The sequence below is a fragment of the Nycticebus coucang genome, chromosome 12 (assembly GCF_027406575.1).
Source record: "Nycticebus coucang isolate mNycCou1 chromosome 12, mNycCou1.pri, whole genome shotgun sequence".
Classification (NCBI taxonomy): Eukaryota; Metazoa; Chordata; class Mammalia; order Primates; family Lorisidae; genus Nycticebus; species Nycticebus coucang.
Window position 1 is genome coordinate 8,341,388 of NC_069791.1, and position 17,004 is coordinate 8,358,391.

The 17,004-nt window shown below is 55.7% G+C and overlaps 2 protein-coding genes and 1 non-coding gene across 9 annotated transcripts; 1 reads left to right on the top strand and 2 right to left on the bottom strand.

Annotated features, from left to right (window-relative positions):
• Window positions 1-584: 584 nt before the first annotated feature.
• B4GALNT1 (beta-1,4-N-acetyl-galactosaminyltransferase 1) lies at window positions 585-7,426 on the top strand. Of its 7 annotated transcripts, none has more exons than XM_053554949.1 (12): window positions 585-952; window positions 1,112-1,152; window positions 1,262-1,760; window positions 2,305-2,469; window positions 2,597-2,703; window positions 3,129-3,169; window positions 3,313-3,493; window positions 4,444-4,542; window positions 4,684-4,874; window positions 5,627-5,767; window positions 5,890-6,247; window positions 6,756-7,426. In XM_053554949.1, exons 3-12 carry the CDS (start codon window positions 1,543-1,545, stop codon window positions 6,971-6,973), a joined length of 1,719 nt encoding a protein of 572 aa, XP_053410924.1. In that variant the 5' UTR covers window positions 585-952; window positions 1,112-1,152; window positions 1,262-1,542; the 3' UTR covers window positions 6,974-7,426. The 7 variants fall into 7 exon arrangements, 6 of the variants coding, with proteins under 6 accessions (XP_053410924.1, XP_053410923.1, XP_053410921.1 ...); XM_053554948.1 differs by having other exon boundaries at window positions 586-952; window positions 1,542-1,760; XM_053554946.1 differs by lacking the exons at window positions 585-952; window positions 1,112-1,152 and having other exon boundaries at window positions 1,528-1,760; window positions 6,007-6,247.
• Window positions 7,427-7,574: 148 nt separating this feature from the next.
• Window positions 7,575-16,478, bottom strand: LOC128561128 (solute carrier family 26 member 10-like). Its single transcript, XM_053554935.1, has 19 exons — window positions 15,943-16,478; window positions 15,387-15,497; window positions 14,576-14,677; window positions 14,303-14,460; window positions 13,987-14,151; window positions 13,580-13,732; window positions 12,836-12,918; window positions 12,548-12,695; window positions 12,006-12,119; window positions 9,773-9,850; window positions 9,500-9,685; window positions 9,089-9,195; window positions 8,902-8,971; window positions 8,715-8,831; window positions 8,549-8,582; window positions 8,387-8,469; window positions 8,240-8,294; window positions 8,024-8,130; window positions 7,575-7,711 (listed from the first exon to the last, which is right to left on the bottom strand). The coding sequence occupies exons 1-19, from the start codon at window positions 16,283-16,285 to the stop codon at window positions 7,673-7,675; spliced, it is 2,253 nt and encodes a 750-aa protein (XP_053410910.1). The 5' UTR covers window positions 16,286-16,478; the 3' UTR covers window positions 7,575-7,672.
• On the bottom strand, window positions 11,114-11,259 carry LOC128563021 (small Cajal body-specific RNA 11). Its single transcript, XR_008373694.1, has one exon. It is a non-coding gene; the product is annotated as a small Cajal body-specific RNA 11 (non-coding RNA).
• Window positions 16,479-17,004: the final 526 nt, after the last annotated feature.

Here is a 17,004-nt window from a genome sequence, read left to right on the forward strand (position 1 = left end):
GCCCAGAGAACCACAGGTCCTCTGACACTGATTCTAGGCTGTGTCAGGAATCACGCTGCTGCCTAGGGCCTGAGACTGCAGGCAAACAACTCCCAATGTGGCCACTCTGGGGTTTCCTTCTTTCTGCAAACCTGCACCAAAGGGCAGGTAGGGGGATTAGGCCTTTGAATTACCGAGGGTTTATCTCTCTGAGTGTTTGTTAGACAATTGGGAAGCGCGGGGGACGAAGGTTGGGAGGGAGGTTGTGAATCTGTCTTTGTGTCCTTTATCTCACCGTAGGGACCCAAATGTTCCCCGAAATGAGTTTTAGCAGCGCGCCCTTGCCCTGCCTCTTCCCACAGCCCTACCGCGCGGGTCCTCCTCTCCTCCAAACTCTGAGCGAGTATGGAATAGAATGGCTGGTCTCGGGGACAGGCGGCTGAGATGCCAGGGTTTCAGGGCGAAGGGTTGGTGGGCTGGGAGCGAGGGAGGACCTTCCCGCTTCAACTCGCGCCCCCGCAGTTTCCTCGGTGCCCACCAGAAGGCGCCGAGGCGCTTGCATCCCCGCGCGGAGCGGCAGCCCCCGCCGCGACTGGCTCCGGAGCTCAGCCGCGCGTCGCTGCAGTATAAAGAGCCGCAAGGCGGCCTGAGCCCTCCGTGCCAGGCAAGCGGAACAGGGTGCCAGGGATCCCCGCCTTTCTCCTTGGGGTCCGGGTGCTGCGCTTTCCCACCTCCGCCCTCCACCCCGGCGGGAAACGCCCAGAGCCACCCCGGCGCTGGGTCTACAAAAGCCGGAGAGTTCCGAGGCGGCGGGAGGGGTCGGGCGCACTCGGAGGCAGGCAGGTCCAGCACACCGACAGGCTCCTGCCCCGCTCCGGGTCCGGCTGCGGCTGCCCCTAGCCCCATGAGGCCGGGGCAGAGAGCCCCACGCGGCGGGACAGAAATCTCGCCGCAGCCTTAGAGCGTGAGACAGGTCAGTGCCCGGGCGGGATGAGGGGCCGAGCCGGAGGCGGGAGGAGGTAGGAGGGGGCGCGCTCGCCTGGCCAGGCACAGCCTCCGGAGTCCACTCCCAGGGTCACCTCCGCCGGGGGCATCCCATAACGCCGGCGTGGTTCTGCATTTTTCCCGACAGGCAAGGTGTGGAGACGCCCTCTGCAGCCCACCCCGGCCCAGGTGATCAGATGTGGCGGGTGGGGGCGCACGGGCCAGGGCGGGCGGCGAGCTTGGGGACGTTGGCTGCTCTGATAATGCGGTGCTTTTCTACTTATGCATGGCCGCGTAGAAACCACCGTATCTGCGTGCCTCTGGCATCAAGATGCCAGGCCTCGGGTGTGAGAGGAAACCGAGATGCGGGAGAGGGCGAGAAGAAAGGAGGCTGGAGACACGGAGGCCGGGGTCGGGGGGTACCAGGGAAGCGATTCGCGCTGCAGATGGTAGCTCCATGTCTGGAGCGGAGAGCGCCCCTGGAAGCCGGCCGGAGCCTCCGAGGTCACCATAGTCAAGCGCCCCAGCCCTCGCCTTCCCTCCCTCCCTTTCTCACTCTAACCCTACCCCCACCCCAGGATGAGGCTGGGCCGCCGTGCCCTCTGCGCGCTGGTCCTGCTGCTCGCCTGCGCCTCACTCGGGCTCCTATACGCGAGTACCCGGGACAGCGCAGGCCCCCGGGCACCTCTCGCGCTGTGGGCGCCTCCGCAGGGCCCCCATAGGCCCGAGCTGCCAGACTTGGCCCCAGAGCCCCGCTACGCACACATCCGCGTCAGGATCAAGGAGGAAGTGGTGGGGTGAGTGCTGATGGCTGCAGCCTCACCGGACCGGCTGCGGGTGGACTGGGGGCTTTTGTTTCCTCCATTGCGGGGGCGGGGGGCAGATGCCTGCTTTCTCCTGACTGGTTGTGTGCAGTGAAGTGGGAGGTGGCAGAGGGAGGCTGCTGGCTGCAGCCGGGGGTGGAGGGTGGGGGGGGGGGAATCTGTTCTCTCTGAACCATGTCGTGGGAATGAGAGGCTGTGCAGTCATGGGAGGCCCTGAAAGACCCCTCGAGGTCCTGATCCAGGCATGAGAAAGGTTCCAGCTGGAGACGTGATGGGGATGAGAAGCTCATGAAATCCTAGCAACTGGCCCCATTCTACACCTCGGAAAAATTCAGATTTAGAGGATGGGTCATCCCATCGGTGGTCCTTCCTCCTGAGGACTATTTGAAGAGCAGTATTAAAAGAGACAGATAATGGATGGGCATAGTTGAGAGGCAAAGGTGTGGGACGCTGTGTGCTTGTAGGATGCACAGAACTGTGGGCTCTGATGATTTGCCCTCTGCCCTCTGACTTTCAGGCTGCTGGCTCAGAACAACTGCAGTTGTGAGTCCAGTGGGAGGGGTCTTCCCCTCCCCTTCCAGAGACAGGTCAGAGCCATTGACCTCACTAAGGCCTTTGACCCTGAGGAGCTGAGGGTTGCCTCTGCCACAAGGGAACAGGAGTTCCAGGACTTTCTGTCAAGGTACGAGGTTGAAAGAAGGACTTCCTTCCACTGCCTGTGCAGTGGGAAGTCTGGAGGGCAGCTGTGCAAGAGGGAGAGCCCCTCTCCTCCTGACTCCTCCTCTGTCCTCCCCATCCTCCACTGCCAGGAGCCAGTCCCCGGCTGACCAGCTGCTCATAGCCCCTGCCAACTCCCCCCTACAGTACCCCCTGCAGGGAGTGGAGGTTCAGCCCTTGAAGAGCATCTTGGTGCCAGGTGGGAAGGAGGGTCCTAGAAGATGATCTAGGACATGGAAGGGGGGGTTGGGTGGGGAAGAATGAGGGAAAATTGGAATGGGGGTGGAACTTCTGTCAAAAGGGGTACTTGAAGTCAGAAAGGGCCTTAGGAGGTGAGGACATAAGGAATTCCAGAAATTTCAGAACACTAACTGGGAGGTTTGGGGAAAAGAAGCCATTCTTTTTGAGGTAGATAGGTAGGGCAGTGCATGGAAGAGATACTGCTTTGATGAAGAGTCAAAAATCAGTTGCTTCTAGTCTTGTAATGCAATGTGGCTTGCTGAGGCCTCAACAAGAGGTATGGATGAAAAGTTTTGTGGTGTGTGTGTGTTGAAAGAGGGGTGGGAAAGTGAAGATGAATTCAGGACTGTCTACATGATTCTGATCCTCCATCCTTGCTCCCAGGGCTGAGCCTGCAGGCAGCTTCTGGTCAGGAGGTATACCAGGTGAGAGAAAGGAAGGCCAGGAGGCCAGGTGGGCATCAAGGATGGTGGGAGGGAGACAGGGCTGTGGAGGAGTGGTGGAGAAATCAGGGAGGCAGGAGTTGGGTCTGGGGTCTAACCCTGCACTCTCTAATCCCCTCTCCTAGGTGAATCTGAGCGCCTCCCTAGGCACCTGGGATGTAGCAGGGGAAGTGACTGGAGTGACTCTCACTGGAGAGGGGCAGCCAGATCTTACCCTTGTCAGCCCAGGGCTGGACCAACTCAACCGGCAACTGCAGCTGGTCACTTATAGCAGCCGAAGCTACCAGGCCAACACAGCAGACACAGGTGTGAGGCCTAGGGGAAAGTGGGAGCAGATGAGACAAACAGAGCGGACCCAGAAAGGCTGGAGTGGGCAAGTGACAGAGGGCGTGGGAGACACTTGGGCAATGGCCAGAGCTGCCCAACCACACAATGGGCACTTCAACTGGGCCAGCAGAGCCAGGGAGGAAGAGAAGGGGCCTTTGTTCATTTGGGGCTGGAGCAGGCCAGAGGGAAATTCAAGCCTTGGGTGTGTCTCCCCTTCAGGCCAATGGTAGGAGGCCCCAGGAAGTGACCTGTCCCAGGAGCCAGAAGATTCAGCCTCTATTCCCAGCCCACCACTTTACCCTCCTGAGCTCCCATTTCTCTAGCAAAAGTGGCCTAACAGCCCTCCTGCTTGTCTTCAAAGCTTGATAAACTAAGTTTGCTCCCATCTTAAGACTTTGCACTTGCCAGTTTCCTCTGCAGGAAATTTTTGCTCCCAAATTTTTGCATAGCAGGCTCCTTCCTGTCATTTAGACTTCAACTCAAATGTCTCTTCCTCAATATTTACCTGTATCTGATTTTTTAAAAAAATTTACTTAGCCTGGGATCAGACTGACTAGGTTCCTTGTTGCTTAATAGTTGCATAAATGTAGGCAAGTTACTTCTCCATGCCTCAGCTTCTTTTTCTGTAGTAGGAAAATCTACCAAACAGGGCTGTCATGAGGATTTAAATGAATTCATATATCTAAGGTAATTTTAAAAAGGGTCTGATGCATAGTAAATGGTCAATATAGGCTAGGTTTTAATTAAAACCTTTTTATTGTCTTTCTCATGCCTGTTATAATGTAAGTCCCACAGGGGTAAAGACTTTCTGTTGCTGTCCACTAAGGCCTAGAAAGGTGGGACATAGAGCAGGCACATAAATGTTGATTGGCTAAAAAGAGATTGTTATCCCAGCCTTAAGGGCCAAATGCAGTGTCCTTTCTTCCCAGTACGGTTCTCCACAGAGGGACATGAGGCTGTCTTCACTATTCGCATAAGACACCCCCCCAACCTGCGTCTGTACGGGCCTGGATCTCTAACCCAGGGAGGTGAGGCTGGGGGTGGGCAGGGACATACTAGACCTAAGCCTGGTGGGGAGCAGTAAGGGAGAGGGCAGCCCTGGGAGCGATGTGTTCCTGCTCCTCTTTCCTCTCTCCTTGTCTGCACGCAACTCTGTGCCCTGATCTCAGCCCAGTACAACATCAGCGCTCTGGTCACTATTGCCACTAAGACCTTCCTTCGTTATGATCGGCTACGGGCACTCATCGCTAGTATCCGACGCTTCTACCCAACTGTCACCGTGGTCATCGCTGACGACAGCGACAAGCCAGAGCATGTTAGCGGCCCCCATGTAGAGCACTATCTCATGCCCTTTGGCAAGGTGCGAAGCCAACAAGGCTGAACTGTGGGGCAGAGGATTTCAGGGGGAGGGGCATCAATCTGCTGCCTCAAAATCGCAGGGATGCCTGTTAGGATGAGGATTCCTGGAATGTAAGCTCCATGGGGGCAGGAGCTTTCTTACTCTTTCTGCTTCTTAAAATGGTGCTTAGGCCAGGGGTGGTGGCTCACGCCTGTAATCCTAACACTCTGGGAGGCTGAGGGGGTGGATTGCCTGAGCTCAGGAGTTTGAGACCAGTCTGAGCAACAGTGAGACCCTGTCTCTACTAAAAATAGAAAAATTAGCCAGGCATTGTGATAGGTGCCTGTAGTCCCAGCTACTCGGGAGACTGAAGCAAGAGAATTGCTTGAGTCCAAGAGTTTGAGGTTACTGTGAGCTATGACGGCATGGCATTTACCCAGGGTGACAGAGTGAGACTCTGTCTAGAAAGAAAGAAAGAGAGAGAGATGCTTAATACCTACTGGGTGTTCAATAAAAGAGGTGATGGATGGATGGATGAATGAATGCACACAGGAATTAATGCATCCCAAGACCCTTCTTCCTTTCCCAGAACAATGACTCAGAACCGGATAGGGGAAGCCCTGCATTTTTTTTACCCAGCTGCCAGCTATTCGAAAGCTCTCAAAAGTTTGGAGAGGGGCAGAGGCTGTTGTGAGAGGAGGCAGGAGAAAGAAAGATGGCAGAGGGGACTTCCTGTCTCTGCAGCCTCCCCAACTATGCTCTCTTCTCCCCAGGGCTGGTTCGCAGGTCGGAACCTGGCCGTGTCCCAAGTAACCACCAAGTACGTGCTGTGGGTTGACGATGACTTTGTCTTCACTGCGCGGACGCGGCTAGAGAGGCTGGTGGATGTGCTGGAGAGGACGCCTCTGGACCTGGTAAGGGAGGGGACGGGACGTGGTGGGGCAGAAGGTCCTTGAACAGGCTGAGTCCACTGGGGGCACTGAGGGAATGCCCAGCCCTGGCACAGGAAGACGATGAAGTGGGATCTGGCGAACAGTCTGGGCCTTGCAAGGAAGAAGGGAAGAGGATGCGGCAGAAGGGCCACCGAGGGAAAAGGGCGCACAAGCCCAGCGGGGTCAGCCTGCGCCGCTCCCGGAGCCGTCTCCCTCCCCAGGTAGGGGGCGCAGTGCGCGAGATCTCGGGATTCGCTAACACTTACCGGCAGCTGCTGAGCCTGGAGCCTGGAGCTCCCGGCCTCGGGAACTGCCTCCGGCAGAGGCGCGGCTTCCACCACGAGCTCATCGGCTTCCCAGGCTGCGTGGTCACCGACGGCGTGATCAACTTCTTCCTGGCGCGTACTGACAAGGTGCGGGAGGTCGGCTTCGACCCGCGCCTCAGCCGGGTGGCGCACCTGGGTGAGTGGCGCCCCTTCCCGGCCCGACCTGGCGAGGACCCCGCGGGGTGAAGTGGGGCGCCGCGGTCACCAGCCCTTCCTCCAAGCCCACACCCGCCCTCAGCTGCCCCCGGGAACCCTAGAGCAGGTCTGCGAAGATTTACTAAGACCTGCGCCCAGGGGAGAGACTTTCCTACCCTCTCCTGGCCCGCATCCAATTTAAATCTCCACTCCCAGCCCTGCCGACGCTCCCCCTTGACCTTCCCCGTCAAGGTCACCGCCGCCTCTACTCCAGTCCTAGCCACTTCCCCTGGTTCAGACAACACTCCAAACAGCTCAACCTGTGTTTATTGAACCTCTGAAAATAAGTAGATTGGCTCCTTTTTACACTTGAGTAAAACTGAGACCTGGAGGAGTTCATTTACACCCTTAAGAGCTATAGAAAGAGTCTTTGCATAGGTTCATCATCAGAGCCTAGCCTCTGCACCAGCAGGACCTTGCACTGTTTACTCCCCTTTCCCCGCTCCAAGAATTCTTCCTGGACGGGCTTGGTTCTCTTCGGGTCGGCTCCTGCTCTGACGTGGTTGTGGATCATGCATCCAAGTTGAAGCTGCCTTGGACATCAAGGAATGCCAGAGCAGAGACTTACGCCCGCTACCGCTACCCAGGATCCCTGGATGAAAGCCAGATGGCCAAACACCGCCTCCTGTTCTTCAAACACCGGCTGCAGTGCATGACCTCGGAGTGATGGTCACCAGGGCTTTCCAACAGTCAGGCTGGGCCTGCTTCCTTGTTTCTGCTGGAGAGTTCCAGCAAACCCCACCACCCAGAAAGCATCCCACTGACTGTCCTCACCCTTCCCCTTCAGAACCTGATCCCAAACAGGGGCTTGTCCTGGTGACATCCTCCTCTCCAAGAGTGCCCAGGGGCTGATGGAGCCATAACATCCTCCCACAGCCAGTGCCAAGTCCTCTCCCCTACCCCATTCTTATGGGGCAGCACATGGGGAGGGTGGGTTACTATCAAGTGCCAAAGAGCTCAGGGGGACTCTAAGAATCTAAACTAGAAATATGGTCCTCTCATCTTCTTGGGACTGAGGGGTAGGGAAGCTCCCCCAACATTTAATCCCAAGGCTGTGCTCTCACTCGGTCTCTGGATCCAGGACTGTACACTGACCCCACCCCCACCCCTACAGGGAGAACTTGTGACTCTGGAGCTGAGGTAGGGACTGGTGAACACATGGTGAAAGCCATTTTGTTGTTGTTGTGTCTGTGCAATGCTGTGGGCCCCGAGGAAGGGGCACCAGGGTCTGTGTGCAGATCCCCAACTCACTTCATGATCCCAGAGGCTCTCAGCTTCCTTTTATTAGCTACATTAAGGAAGGGGTGCAGGGCCATGACCCTCCTCACACACATTGTCCGGGCCCTCTGCATTCCAAGTCTGTAGGTCAGACCCACACTGTGCAAATCTTCAGGTCAGTGAGCTCCTAAAGAAAAGAAGGGACATGTCAGGAATAGATTAGGTGCCCCCTCCCTTACTGCAATTTAGCAATCATCTGAGGGGCATCCCAGCTGTTTTGAGACCTGAGTTCTTCAGTTCTTCACCCATAGCTTGGCCCAGTCTCCCTGATCTGGTCTTAAATCCACTGATCTCTTCATTCCCTACCCTTCCTTCTTGATTTTTCTCCTCTGCCCTTTTTCCAAATGTCTCTCCCTGGGTCTTCAGCCACTCATGCACACTTCACTTGTCACAGCCCAGCACCTTATGTCTCCCACTTCTGATGCTCCTGCACCCTTACCAGTCTTTCCAGGGCATGAGCAGCTGCATCTTGGACACTCACATACAGCTGTTCTGGGGTCACTCTGTCCAGGAGTCCTGCCTGGGTCAGTGTCCCCAGCACTGAGGCTGTGTGGGGAGAGCGTCAGGCTCTGAGGCCACACCAAGTCCTCTTCCCTCCCCTGACTGTCCAGTCATTCCCCAGGTGCTGGGCCCCAGCACCCTCCACACCTCTTACCACTACACTGAGCCAGGAGAAGGTGGATCCCAGCATCTCGGCATCGGCTGGCCAGCTGTGGGGGTGGGCCAGAGTGGTTAAGTCCCAAATCAGAGGGTACGAGTGAGATGGTAAGAGTTTCTCCTCAAACTACCCTCTTTCCCTCACCTGTACCACTTCTCTGGCCCCTGCAGCATCAGCAAAGATGACACCACTGAAGTCTAGGACCACCACTCTGACAGGCTCAGCAACTAGGATGGGAGAAGGCAAGAATATCCAGATGCTGCCATGGGTCATCCCCAAATATTCCCCCTTGTTATCCCATCTTACCTCTGTCGGGTGGACCATCTGGGTTTGGTGTCTCCTATGAGCAGAGAAGGGCAGTCACCACCCTCAACACACAAGCATAAATGTGTACCTCTTGAACACAAGGATTACCCTCAGAACACCCACGTGCCTCCCACTCCCAGAGGACCCACACTCCAAGTTCTCCTACCTTGCCTCCTTTTCCAAGCCCCAGATGCCATTCTAGGATGTGGCGAAATTGCCCACGGGTCCCAAAGTAGAGCGGTGTTGGATAGTTCAGGATGCAGAGCCCTGGGACCTGGAGGAGCTAAGGGGTCAGAGGGTCAGAGAAACCCTGGGTCTAACCTTCCCTTCTTTCATTGGCTGTAGCCACCCACCTTGTGGCTCCCTTTGAGTGGCCTATAGAGCTCTGTCCCCTCAGCCAGTCCAAGTGCCAGACACTGCACCCTAGGGAAGAAGCTGGGGTCAGATTCGCAGGCTAGCCTGGCCTGGCTGGAGAGTCACCTCCAAGAACCCCATTCTCTCCCCTCCCCTAATTTCAAGTCCACTCATCTCTACGCCCACCTCTGGGTGCGGCAGACCACGGTCATCATGGAGAAAACCACACCCACAGCCAGGCCCAGGTCCACACTCAAGGTCACTACTGCCATCCATGTGACCATCCATACAGCCTGCAGGACATGGATAGGGGTGGAGCCCAAAAGAAAAGCTGGCCTTTACTGCAGGAAAAGGAGCCTAGGGGCAGTGACTACCAAGGCAAGTGATGGGGAGGGATGGCCCAGGAAGTAGAAAGCATGGCAAAAGGAAGGGACAAGATTGGCCCAATGGGACACATGCTAAATGTAATGACCCCAAACCTTGTGCCAGTTGGGCGGTTATAAATATTCATGTCCGAGGCGTTCAAACCACACCCTTTTCCTTGCCTCTAAGTAAAGGGTATTATGAAGTGGGGAAAGGGATTGCAGAACTTAGGACCAGAACAATTAGCTTTGCTCCAGGGCAGAGGCTGGGTATTCTGAGAGGATGGGAAGGGGCAATCTTGGGGGTGATGCTGCCTTTTCTCACAAAGTCCACGCGGCTGATGCGCCATAGTTGTGGAAGTTCCTGCATCTGGAAGAACATCTGGCGCATGCTGGAGATGTTGATGCAAGCCAGGACAGCCTTAGGGCAAAAGAGGCAGGCTGACTACTCCAATGTCTTCAAATATAGCCTCCCCCCCAGCTCTGCTCAGGCTCCTCTGCTTCTTACCTTGGGGAGATAATAGAAGAAGGGTCCCAGCCACAGCAGCACGGACAGGACCACTGTACAGGAGAAGAGGCCTGCCAGCTAGAAGCAAGGAGGGATGGAGGCAAGAAGGAAGAGAACCCCTACCCCCACATGAGAGCTGGTCTCCCTGCCCACTCTGCCTCATCTTCCTCGGAACTGTCCCACCTCCCAAATCTCCTTCCACACAGATTCTCTCTCTCTCTCTCTTTTAAAAAATAGAGACAGTCTCACTTTGTCACCCTTGATAGAGTGCTATGGTGTCACAGCTCACAGCAACCTCCAGCTCTTGGGCTTAGGCGATTCTCTTGCCTCAGCCTCCCGAGTAGTTGGGACTATAGGAGCCCACCACAACACCTGGCTATTTTTTTCCTTGTTGCTGCAGTTTGGCTGGGGCTGGGTTCGAACCTGTCGCCCTTGGTTTATGGGGCCGGCGCCCTACACACTAAGCCACAGGCGCCGTTCCACCAGATACTCTTCACTCCTCAACCCCCTTGATATTCTGCCATTCACACCCACACCTCCCCTTCCCCCAATTAAATGCTTGTTATTTGCCAGTCTCCCCCTTAATATACGTAGTTCAAGGTCCTTATTGTGTAGCTCACTTCCATCTTCAAAACCATTGTTGGATTACCCTGTTAGCAGTCTAACCACATGCTTAAGGTGCCAGCAAAGTAAGAAAAACCAACAATATTAGGGGGAGATTAGATGTGTAACATTTCTTTCAAAAGAAAATGTCCTCATGTGATTCACGCTTGTAAACCTAGCACTCTGGGAAGCTAAGGAGGGAGGATCGCCTGGAGTTCAAGACCAGCCTGAGCAAGAGCAAGCCCACATCTCTACTAAAAATAGAAAAATTGGGCAGCACCTGTGGCTCAGTGAGTAGAGCACTGGCCCCATTAACTGAGGGTGGCGAGTTTGAACCCAGCCCCTGCCACGCTGCAACCAAAAAAAAAAAAAAAAAAAAAGGAAAGAAAGAAAAATTAGCCAGGCATTGTGGTGGACACCTATAGTCCCAGCTACTCAGGCAGCTGAGGTAGGAGGATCCCTTGAACCCAAGAGTTTGAGATTTCCTTGAGCTATGATGATGCCACGGCCCCCTACCCAGGGTGACAGAGTGAGACTCCATCTCAAAAAAAAAAAAAAAAAAAAGGGAAGAGAGAGAGAGAAATAAAAGAAAATGTCCTCAGGGGAAAAAATCAGAAATTTGATCTTTTAAATTTATTTTACAGTTTAGAATTCTTTTTATTTTTAAATACCCCATAGACCTTTTCAGTGCTTACAGCCTATAGAGGTCTTTTTTTCTTCTTTTTTTTTTCATCTTAAGTTATCTTCTTGTGCCTATAGGAGCCAGCCCTATTCTCAGAATGATATTCTCAGGGTGACCTTGCTAAACAGAGAGGGGCATTGCTGTGTGTGCTGCCACACTACCCTGGAGCAGCTGAGCGCAGGGGAAGCACAAGCCAGTACAAGCCCACAAAGGTCTTCATGGAACATTGTTATATTCTATCTCTCCTATCTAGATAATTCCATCCCCTCACCTTCTTCCCAGATTCCCATTCTTTTTTTTTTTTTGAGACAGAGCCTCAAGCTGTCGTCCTGGGTAGAGTGCTGTGACATCACAGCTCACAGCAACCTCCAACTCCTGGACTCAAGCGAGTCTCCTGCCTCCGCCTCCCAAGTAGCTGGGACTACAGGCGCCCACCAAAACGCCCGGCTATTTTTTTGGTTGCAGCCATCATTGTTGTTTGGTGGGCCCAGGCTGGATTCAAACCCGCCAGCTCAGGTGTATGTGGCTGGCACCTTAGCCGCTTGAGCCATAGGCACTGGGCCTCTTTTTTTTTTTTTGAGACAGAGCCTAAGCTGTCGCCCTGGGTAGAGTGCCGTGGCATCACTGCTCACAGCAACCTCCAACTCCTGGGCTCAAGCGATTCTCCTGCCTCCGCCTCCCAAGTAGCTGGGACCACAGGCGCCCGCCACAACATCCGGCTATTTTTTGGTTGCAGCCTTCATTGTTGTTTGGCGGGCCCAGGCTGGATTCGAACCTGCCAGCTCAAGTGTATGTGGCTCGCGCCTTAGCTGCTTGAGGCACACGAGCTCCCATTCTTCTTTAGACAGATGCTCCCTGGAAATTTAGCAATCTTTCACCTGTTTCTCCACTGCCACCACCTGGCCTGGATGTCCCATCCTATCTCCTCATCCAAGGATACCCTCTTACCTGTGTGTTCCCACCAGCATCCACTAGTAGACTGGTGGTGGCCAGCGTGGCCGAGTTGGGAAAGCAAGAGAAGAGGGAGGAGATGAGATTGGAGACACCATGTGCCAAGAGCTCCTAGAGGAATGAAGTGAGATGAATTGGAGAGAGCTAAAGGCAGAGGGGGAACTCAGGCTAGAGGGTTGTCTCTTTTTCTTTTCTTTTCCTTCTTTTTCTTTTTTCTTTCTTTTTTTGGAGACAGTCTCACTTTGTCATCCTCAGTAGAGTGCTATGGTGTCATAGCTCACAGCAACCTCAAACTCTTGGGCTCAAGTGATTCTCTTGCCTCAGCCTCACAAGTAGCTGGGACTACAGGCGCCCGCCACAATGCCTGGCTATTATAGAGACAGGGTCTTGCTCTTGCTCAAGCTGGTCTTGAACTCCTGAGCTCAGGCAGTCCATCTGCCTCAGCCTCCCAGAGTGCTAGGATTACAGGCATGAGCCACTGTGCCCAGCTTAGAGGGTTGTCTCTTGAGTAAGGTTGGGGTCCAGAGGTAGAGTCACACCTGGTTGAAGTCAACAGTGTAGCTGTACTTGTCTGCATAGATGGAGGCCAGGGAGGCAGACACAGCAAAAGTAACCAATGCAATGGGCAACGAATCAGCCAAAATCCTTGGCACCTCAGCCAGGTTAGGGAGGACAGGTTGGGGAAATCTGGAGAGGAAAGGGTGCATGGTGAGGATGAATTCGGTGCCACAAGGAGACAGAGAAGGCAGAGAAAATAGAAATACAATAGAACACAAGACATACTGCGTGGGAGAGGAGAAAGACAGTATTTTTTCATTCTCTCTTACCCTCCAGACAACAGCCCCACTATCTGGACATTGTATCTTGTGTCCAGGGAAGAGGTGAAGCAGAGCACGGAGGCCAGAAGCACCTGAGAAAGAACAAAAGTTGGGCGTGGAAGGAAGTGGGGCCCTCAGAAGGGTTGGGGTTAGAGGGGATCACGCACAGTGCAGGACCACGTGGTTGCAGGATCCCAGTACCTGGGGGGGTAGCAGTGTTTGGGGTGGGTGCCTATCCACTCACTCAGAGTGAAGGGGTTACAGGTGAGAAAGGAATAACCACATGCCCCGGGCTAGGGAGAAAACAGTACCAGGGGATAACAAGAGGTACAACTGAGCCATTCTTGGTAGGAAAGCTGGGCTATATCTAGAGATATATTGATATCTGTAGAGACACAGAATATTTAGTCAGGAGAGAAATTCAGGGGGATAAGCTGAATCACAGTGAAGGACTCTGGTGAGGAGAGGTGAGAGGAGGCGCTGTGGTTAGCAACACCTCAAGGGAGTGCTGTAAGAAGAAATAAGGCATTCTGAGAGGTCTGCAGGGGGCTCTGTGAGAGAGGTGGGACAGTATGAATGGGGGATTCTGGAAGGTCAACGTGTTCTGGGAGGAGACCTGGACAAGAACAGGTATGATCAAAACCTCTTCGCTGTGACCCCTCTGCCTTCCACAAGGGGGCGGTAGCGGCCAGTTCCCACAGGGTGGACAGCTTCTGTGCGGGGCAGGGGGCTGGCACACACGGCCATCCTCACCATGACGACTTCCCCCGGGATCGGGGTGGGGAGCCTGTCTCGGAATCTCACGTTCAGTTCCTTGACCGGCACAAGCAGCGCCAGGCTGAGCGCCGAGATGGTCAGTTCGGCCGCACTGCTCCGGGGCAGCGCCGTCAGCACGGCGGCCAGCGTCTGCAGGCAGGGGCAGTGACAGAGGCCCTGTTCTGGGGTCCCCTGTCCCCCAGCGCGCAGCCTCCAGGCCGAGGCAAGTGCGCCTTCTCTGCTGGCTGCCGTCAGGGCTTCCAGCTCCTCAGTGCCCTCATTCCGCCAGAGGCCCTTCGGGCTCTTCTCACACTGTCCCTCACCCTGCGTCCTGCCTCCTTTTTGAAGTTTCCCTCTTCCCAGGACCGTGAGAACTCCCTGCTCCACAGCTCTCCCACCCTCACCTTGAAGAGAGAGAAGCAGCCGATCTGGCGTGGGAGGGACAAACCCAAAAGGCTCGGCAGCTGGGACACAAGCACGTGCAGTGCAGCCCCGCTGGTCAGCGCCTTGACCACGGGTTCCGACAGAAAGGTGGACAGTGCGCCCAGCTGCAGCGCGAACATGGCCAGCTGCGGGGAGAAGATGCACGATCACCACCGCGAGGAGGAGCAGCCCGCCCGGAGCTCAGCGCGCCTCTGCCCCTGGAACCTGAGCGCGAAGCTTGCCCCGCCCTGTCCCCCGCCGCACCACCACCCCCCACCTCCCCGGGTCCACCCTCACCATTATCGCCCCGCTCCCGAAGGCCACCGCCGCGGCCGCTCCAACCCGCTGAGTGTCCAACTGTTCCCTCTCGATTCCGCTCAGGTTCCCCCCGAGGGGTTCGGGCACCAGCCGCTCCACCGCCGACCCAGTCATGAGGCTGAGTACAGCAAAAGTTCCTGGAGGCGAGACACAAACGCAGAGGTCACTAGCTGTGCCGCCGCCCGGAGCAGAGCTCCAAGCTCTGGGGCCAGGGCGCTGCTGTCAGCCTCCCATCTTCTAGAAGTCTCTTACCCCCTGACGACAGCGGGGCCACGAGCTTGTGAATCAGCCGTGAACCCGTGGGAAGCGAGGAAAGAAAGGAGGGTGCAAAAAATTGCCCCCTCCGGGCAGCGCCTGTGGTTCGCCAGCCACATATGCCGGAGGTGGCGGGTTCAAACCCAGCCCCAGCCAAAAACTGCAAACAAACAAAATTGCCGCCTCCTGCATACTGTCCTCTAGCCGTGTGCTCCTTGGGGCAGGGTGGAGGGGACAGACCACGCATCTCTTCTTCCTCTCTCAAGTCCCGGAGATGTTCTTTTTAACCAAATTTCACAAGGGGGAAAATGTCCAAGTAAATTCTCATCTCTTTGCACCAGCTCCAGAGAGCACTGCCTAGGTCAGCAGGTCCGTGCCAGGGTTGCACAAGGAGGGAAGGGAAGGTGACAGAAGTGAGAAGGAAATAAGAGGGGCGGCGCCTATGGCTCAGTGAGTAGGGCGCCGGCCCCATATGCTGAGGGTGGTGGGTTCAAACCCAGCCCCGGCCAAACTGCAACAAAAAAAACAGCCAGGCGTTGTGGCGGGTGCCTATAGTCCCAGCTGCTTGGGAGGCTGAGGCAAGAGAATCGTTCTAAGCCCAAGAGTTGGAGGTTGCTGTGAGCCGTGTGACGCCACGGCACTCTACGCGAGGGCGGTACAGTGAGACTCTGTCTCTACAGAAAAAAAAAAAAAAGAAGAAGAAGGAAATAAGAGTCAGGAAGCTTACAAGAAGAAAAGTGACAACCCCGTGGTCCATTGTCGCCCTGCGGAGCAGAAGAGGAGTCATTGGAAGTCCCTGGTCACTAACCTGTGGACAGGTGTCTCCCAGTACCCAGCAAACTGTAGATGAGGACGGGAAAGAAAGAAGTGTAGAGTCCCACAACTGGGGGCACCGAGGTCAGGAGGGCAAAAGCCATGCCTAGGGAGAAGCAGAGGGGAAGGTGCGGGCGTGTGCCCAGCCTGCGGGACCTGCCCATTTCCCACGCGCTAAGCTTAGAGGCTGGCTTCAGGGATGCTAAATCAGGCCTCAAGAGGGAACTGAGGGGTTAATGAGTCTCAGTGGGAGGTTGTGGGGTGGACAAGGTCAAGGATCCGTGTCGGCCCACCCCTAGGGGACAAGTGTGTGCCTCTCTCCATTTCCCTCAGCCATGTCCAAGACTTCTGGTGGGCCTGCGCAGAGGAGAGAGGTAGGGGTTTGGAACTGAGGGAGCTCCAGAGTCCTTCCCGCACGCCTGGCCTCGGACCCCCTTTCTTATCCCTCCGTGACACTAACCCACCACCTTGCTCCCGGATTCCTAGCTCCCCACGTGCTCCTCAGAGTCCTGAGCTTGGGTCCTCGACTGGCTAGTGTTGGGGCCTCTCACCCTGTGGCACGTGCAAGATGCCCACGGTCACTCCGGCCACCGCATCCCCCAGCAACCAGGCCCGCCAACGGTAGTGGGGCAGCCAGCGCAGCGGAGGCAGACGGGCCCGCAGCAGACGCCACGCCCCGGGTCCAGAGCAAGCGCGGGCCGGCAGCCTCCACAGCCCGCACAACCGGGGCAAGAGGGGCTCCGGCAGGACCTCTGGCTCTTGTTCTTCACCCCCGAAGAGCTGCTGGAACCGAGCCTCGGTGAGAGGCTCCCTGAGCCTGGCGCTCAGGGGGGACTTAAGGTCGCAGGCCTCTCCGGGACCTGGGCAGGTCCTGGCGCCCTGCAGCACACTCATTTTGCCCTTGGCTGCCTCCAACTCCACCAGGTCTTAAATACCCCTCCGTTCCCTTAGCCCTGAGTCCCGCCTTCCGTGAAGCAGAGGCCAATCCGGCCCTGCAGAGCGCCCTCTCCGTGAGACCTTCCCGGGTCGTTAGAGAGCTGAGGCTCCGGAAGGCAAAGTCGCTATGCGAGGCTAGGCGTTTCCTCAGATTCCCTTAGCCGGGTCAGGTCGCTGGCTCTGGGGGCTGCAATGAGGGTGGCTGTGGAAAGGTGCGGGGATCAGAGAGAGGCCAAAAGACAAGTGCACCCCGGCACCCAATGCCCACTATTTACAGCTCCTTGGCTCTTTCACTTCACTCCCTGTTCCTTTCCCCATTGGTGCTCTGGGCAGAGATAGAGGCTGGTTTCTCTTTGGTCACTGGTCCTTTCCAGAGCTGCAGCATTCTCCCAGAGGGAGCCAGAAAGTTCAGCACCCATTCTGAACCTCATCCCAGATCCAAACCCTCATGGGGCGTAGCTTGCCCCAAGGAAGTGTAAGGAGGTCTATTGGCCTCAGCAGTTGCACAAATTACTGAGCTGGGAAACAGCTACATGCATTAGACAGGGATGACAAAACACCACCTCCTCAGAGAGTGGCTGGGCCTAGTTCAGGGTCTCAGGAGAAATTGAGAACTGATAGGAAATTTTAATTTTATTTCTTAGGAGCCAGAAAAACAGCACCATTTATATACATTC

Bases quoted from the DNA above. Each gene is read 5' to 3' on its own strand.
- LOC128561128 (XM_053554935.1), bottom strand. From the start codon at position 16,285: ATGAGTGTGCTGCAGGGCGCCAGGACCTGCCCAGGTCCCGGAGAGGCC. The intron at 12,120-12,547 runs GTGTGACTCTAC...TCATTCCTCTAG, and splicing joins ACACTGTTGACTTCAACCAG to GAGCTCTTGGCACATGGTGT. The intron at 8,972-9,088 runs GTGGGCGTAGAG...CTTCTTCCCTAG, and splicing joins GTGGTCTGCCGCACCCAGAG to GGTGCAGTGTCTGGCACTTG.
- B4GALNT1 (XM_053554949.1), top strand. From the start codon at position 1,543: ATGAGGCTGGGCCGCCGTGCCCTCTGCGCGCTGGTCCTGCTGCTCGCC. The intron at 1,761-2,304 runs GTGAGTGCTGAT...TCTGACTTTCAG, and splicing joins ATCAAGGAGGAAGTGGTGGG to GCTGCTGGCTCAGAACAACT. The intron at 2,470-2,596 runs GTACGAGGTTGA...CTCCACTGCCAG, and splicing joins TTCCAGGACTTTCTGTCAAG to GAGCCAGTCCCCGGCTGACC.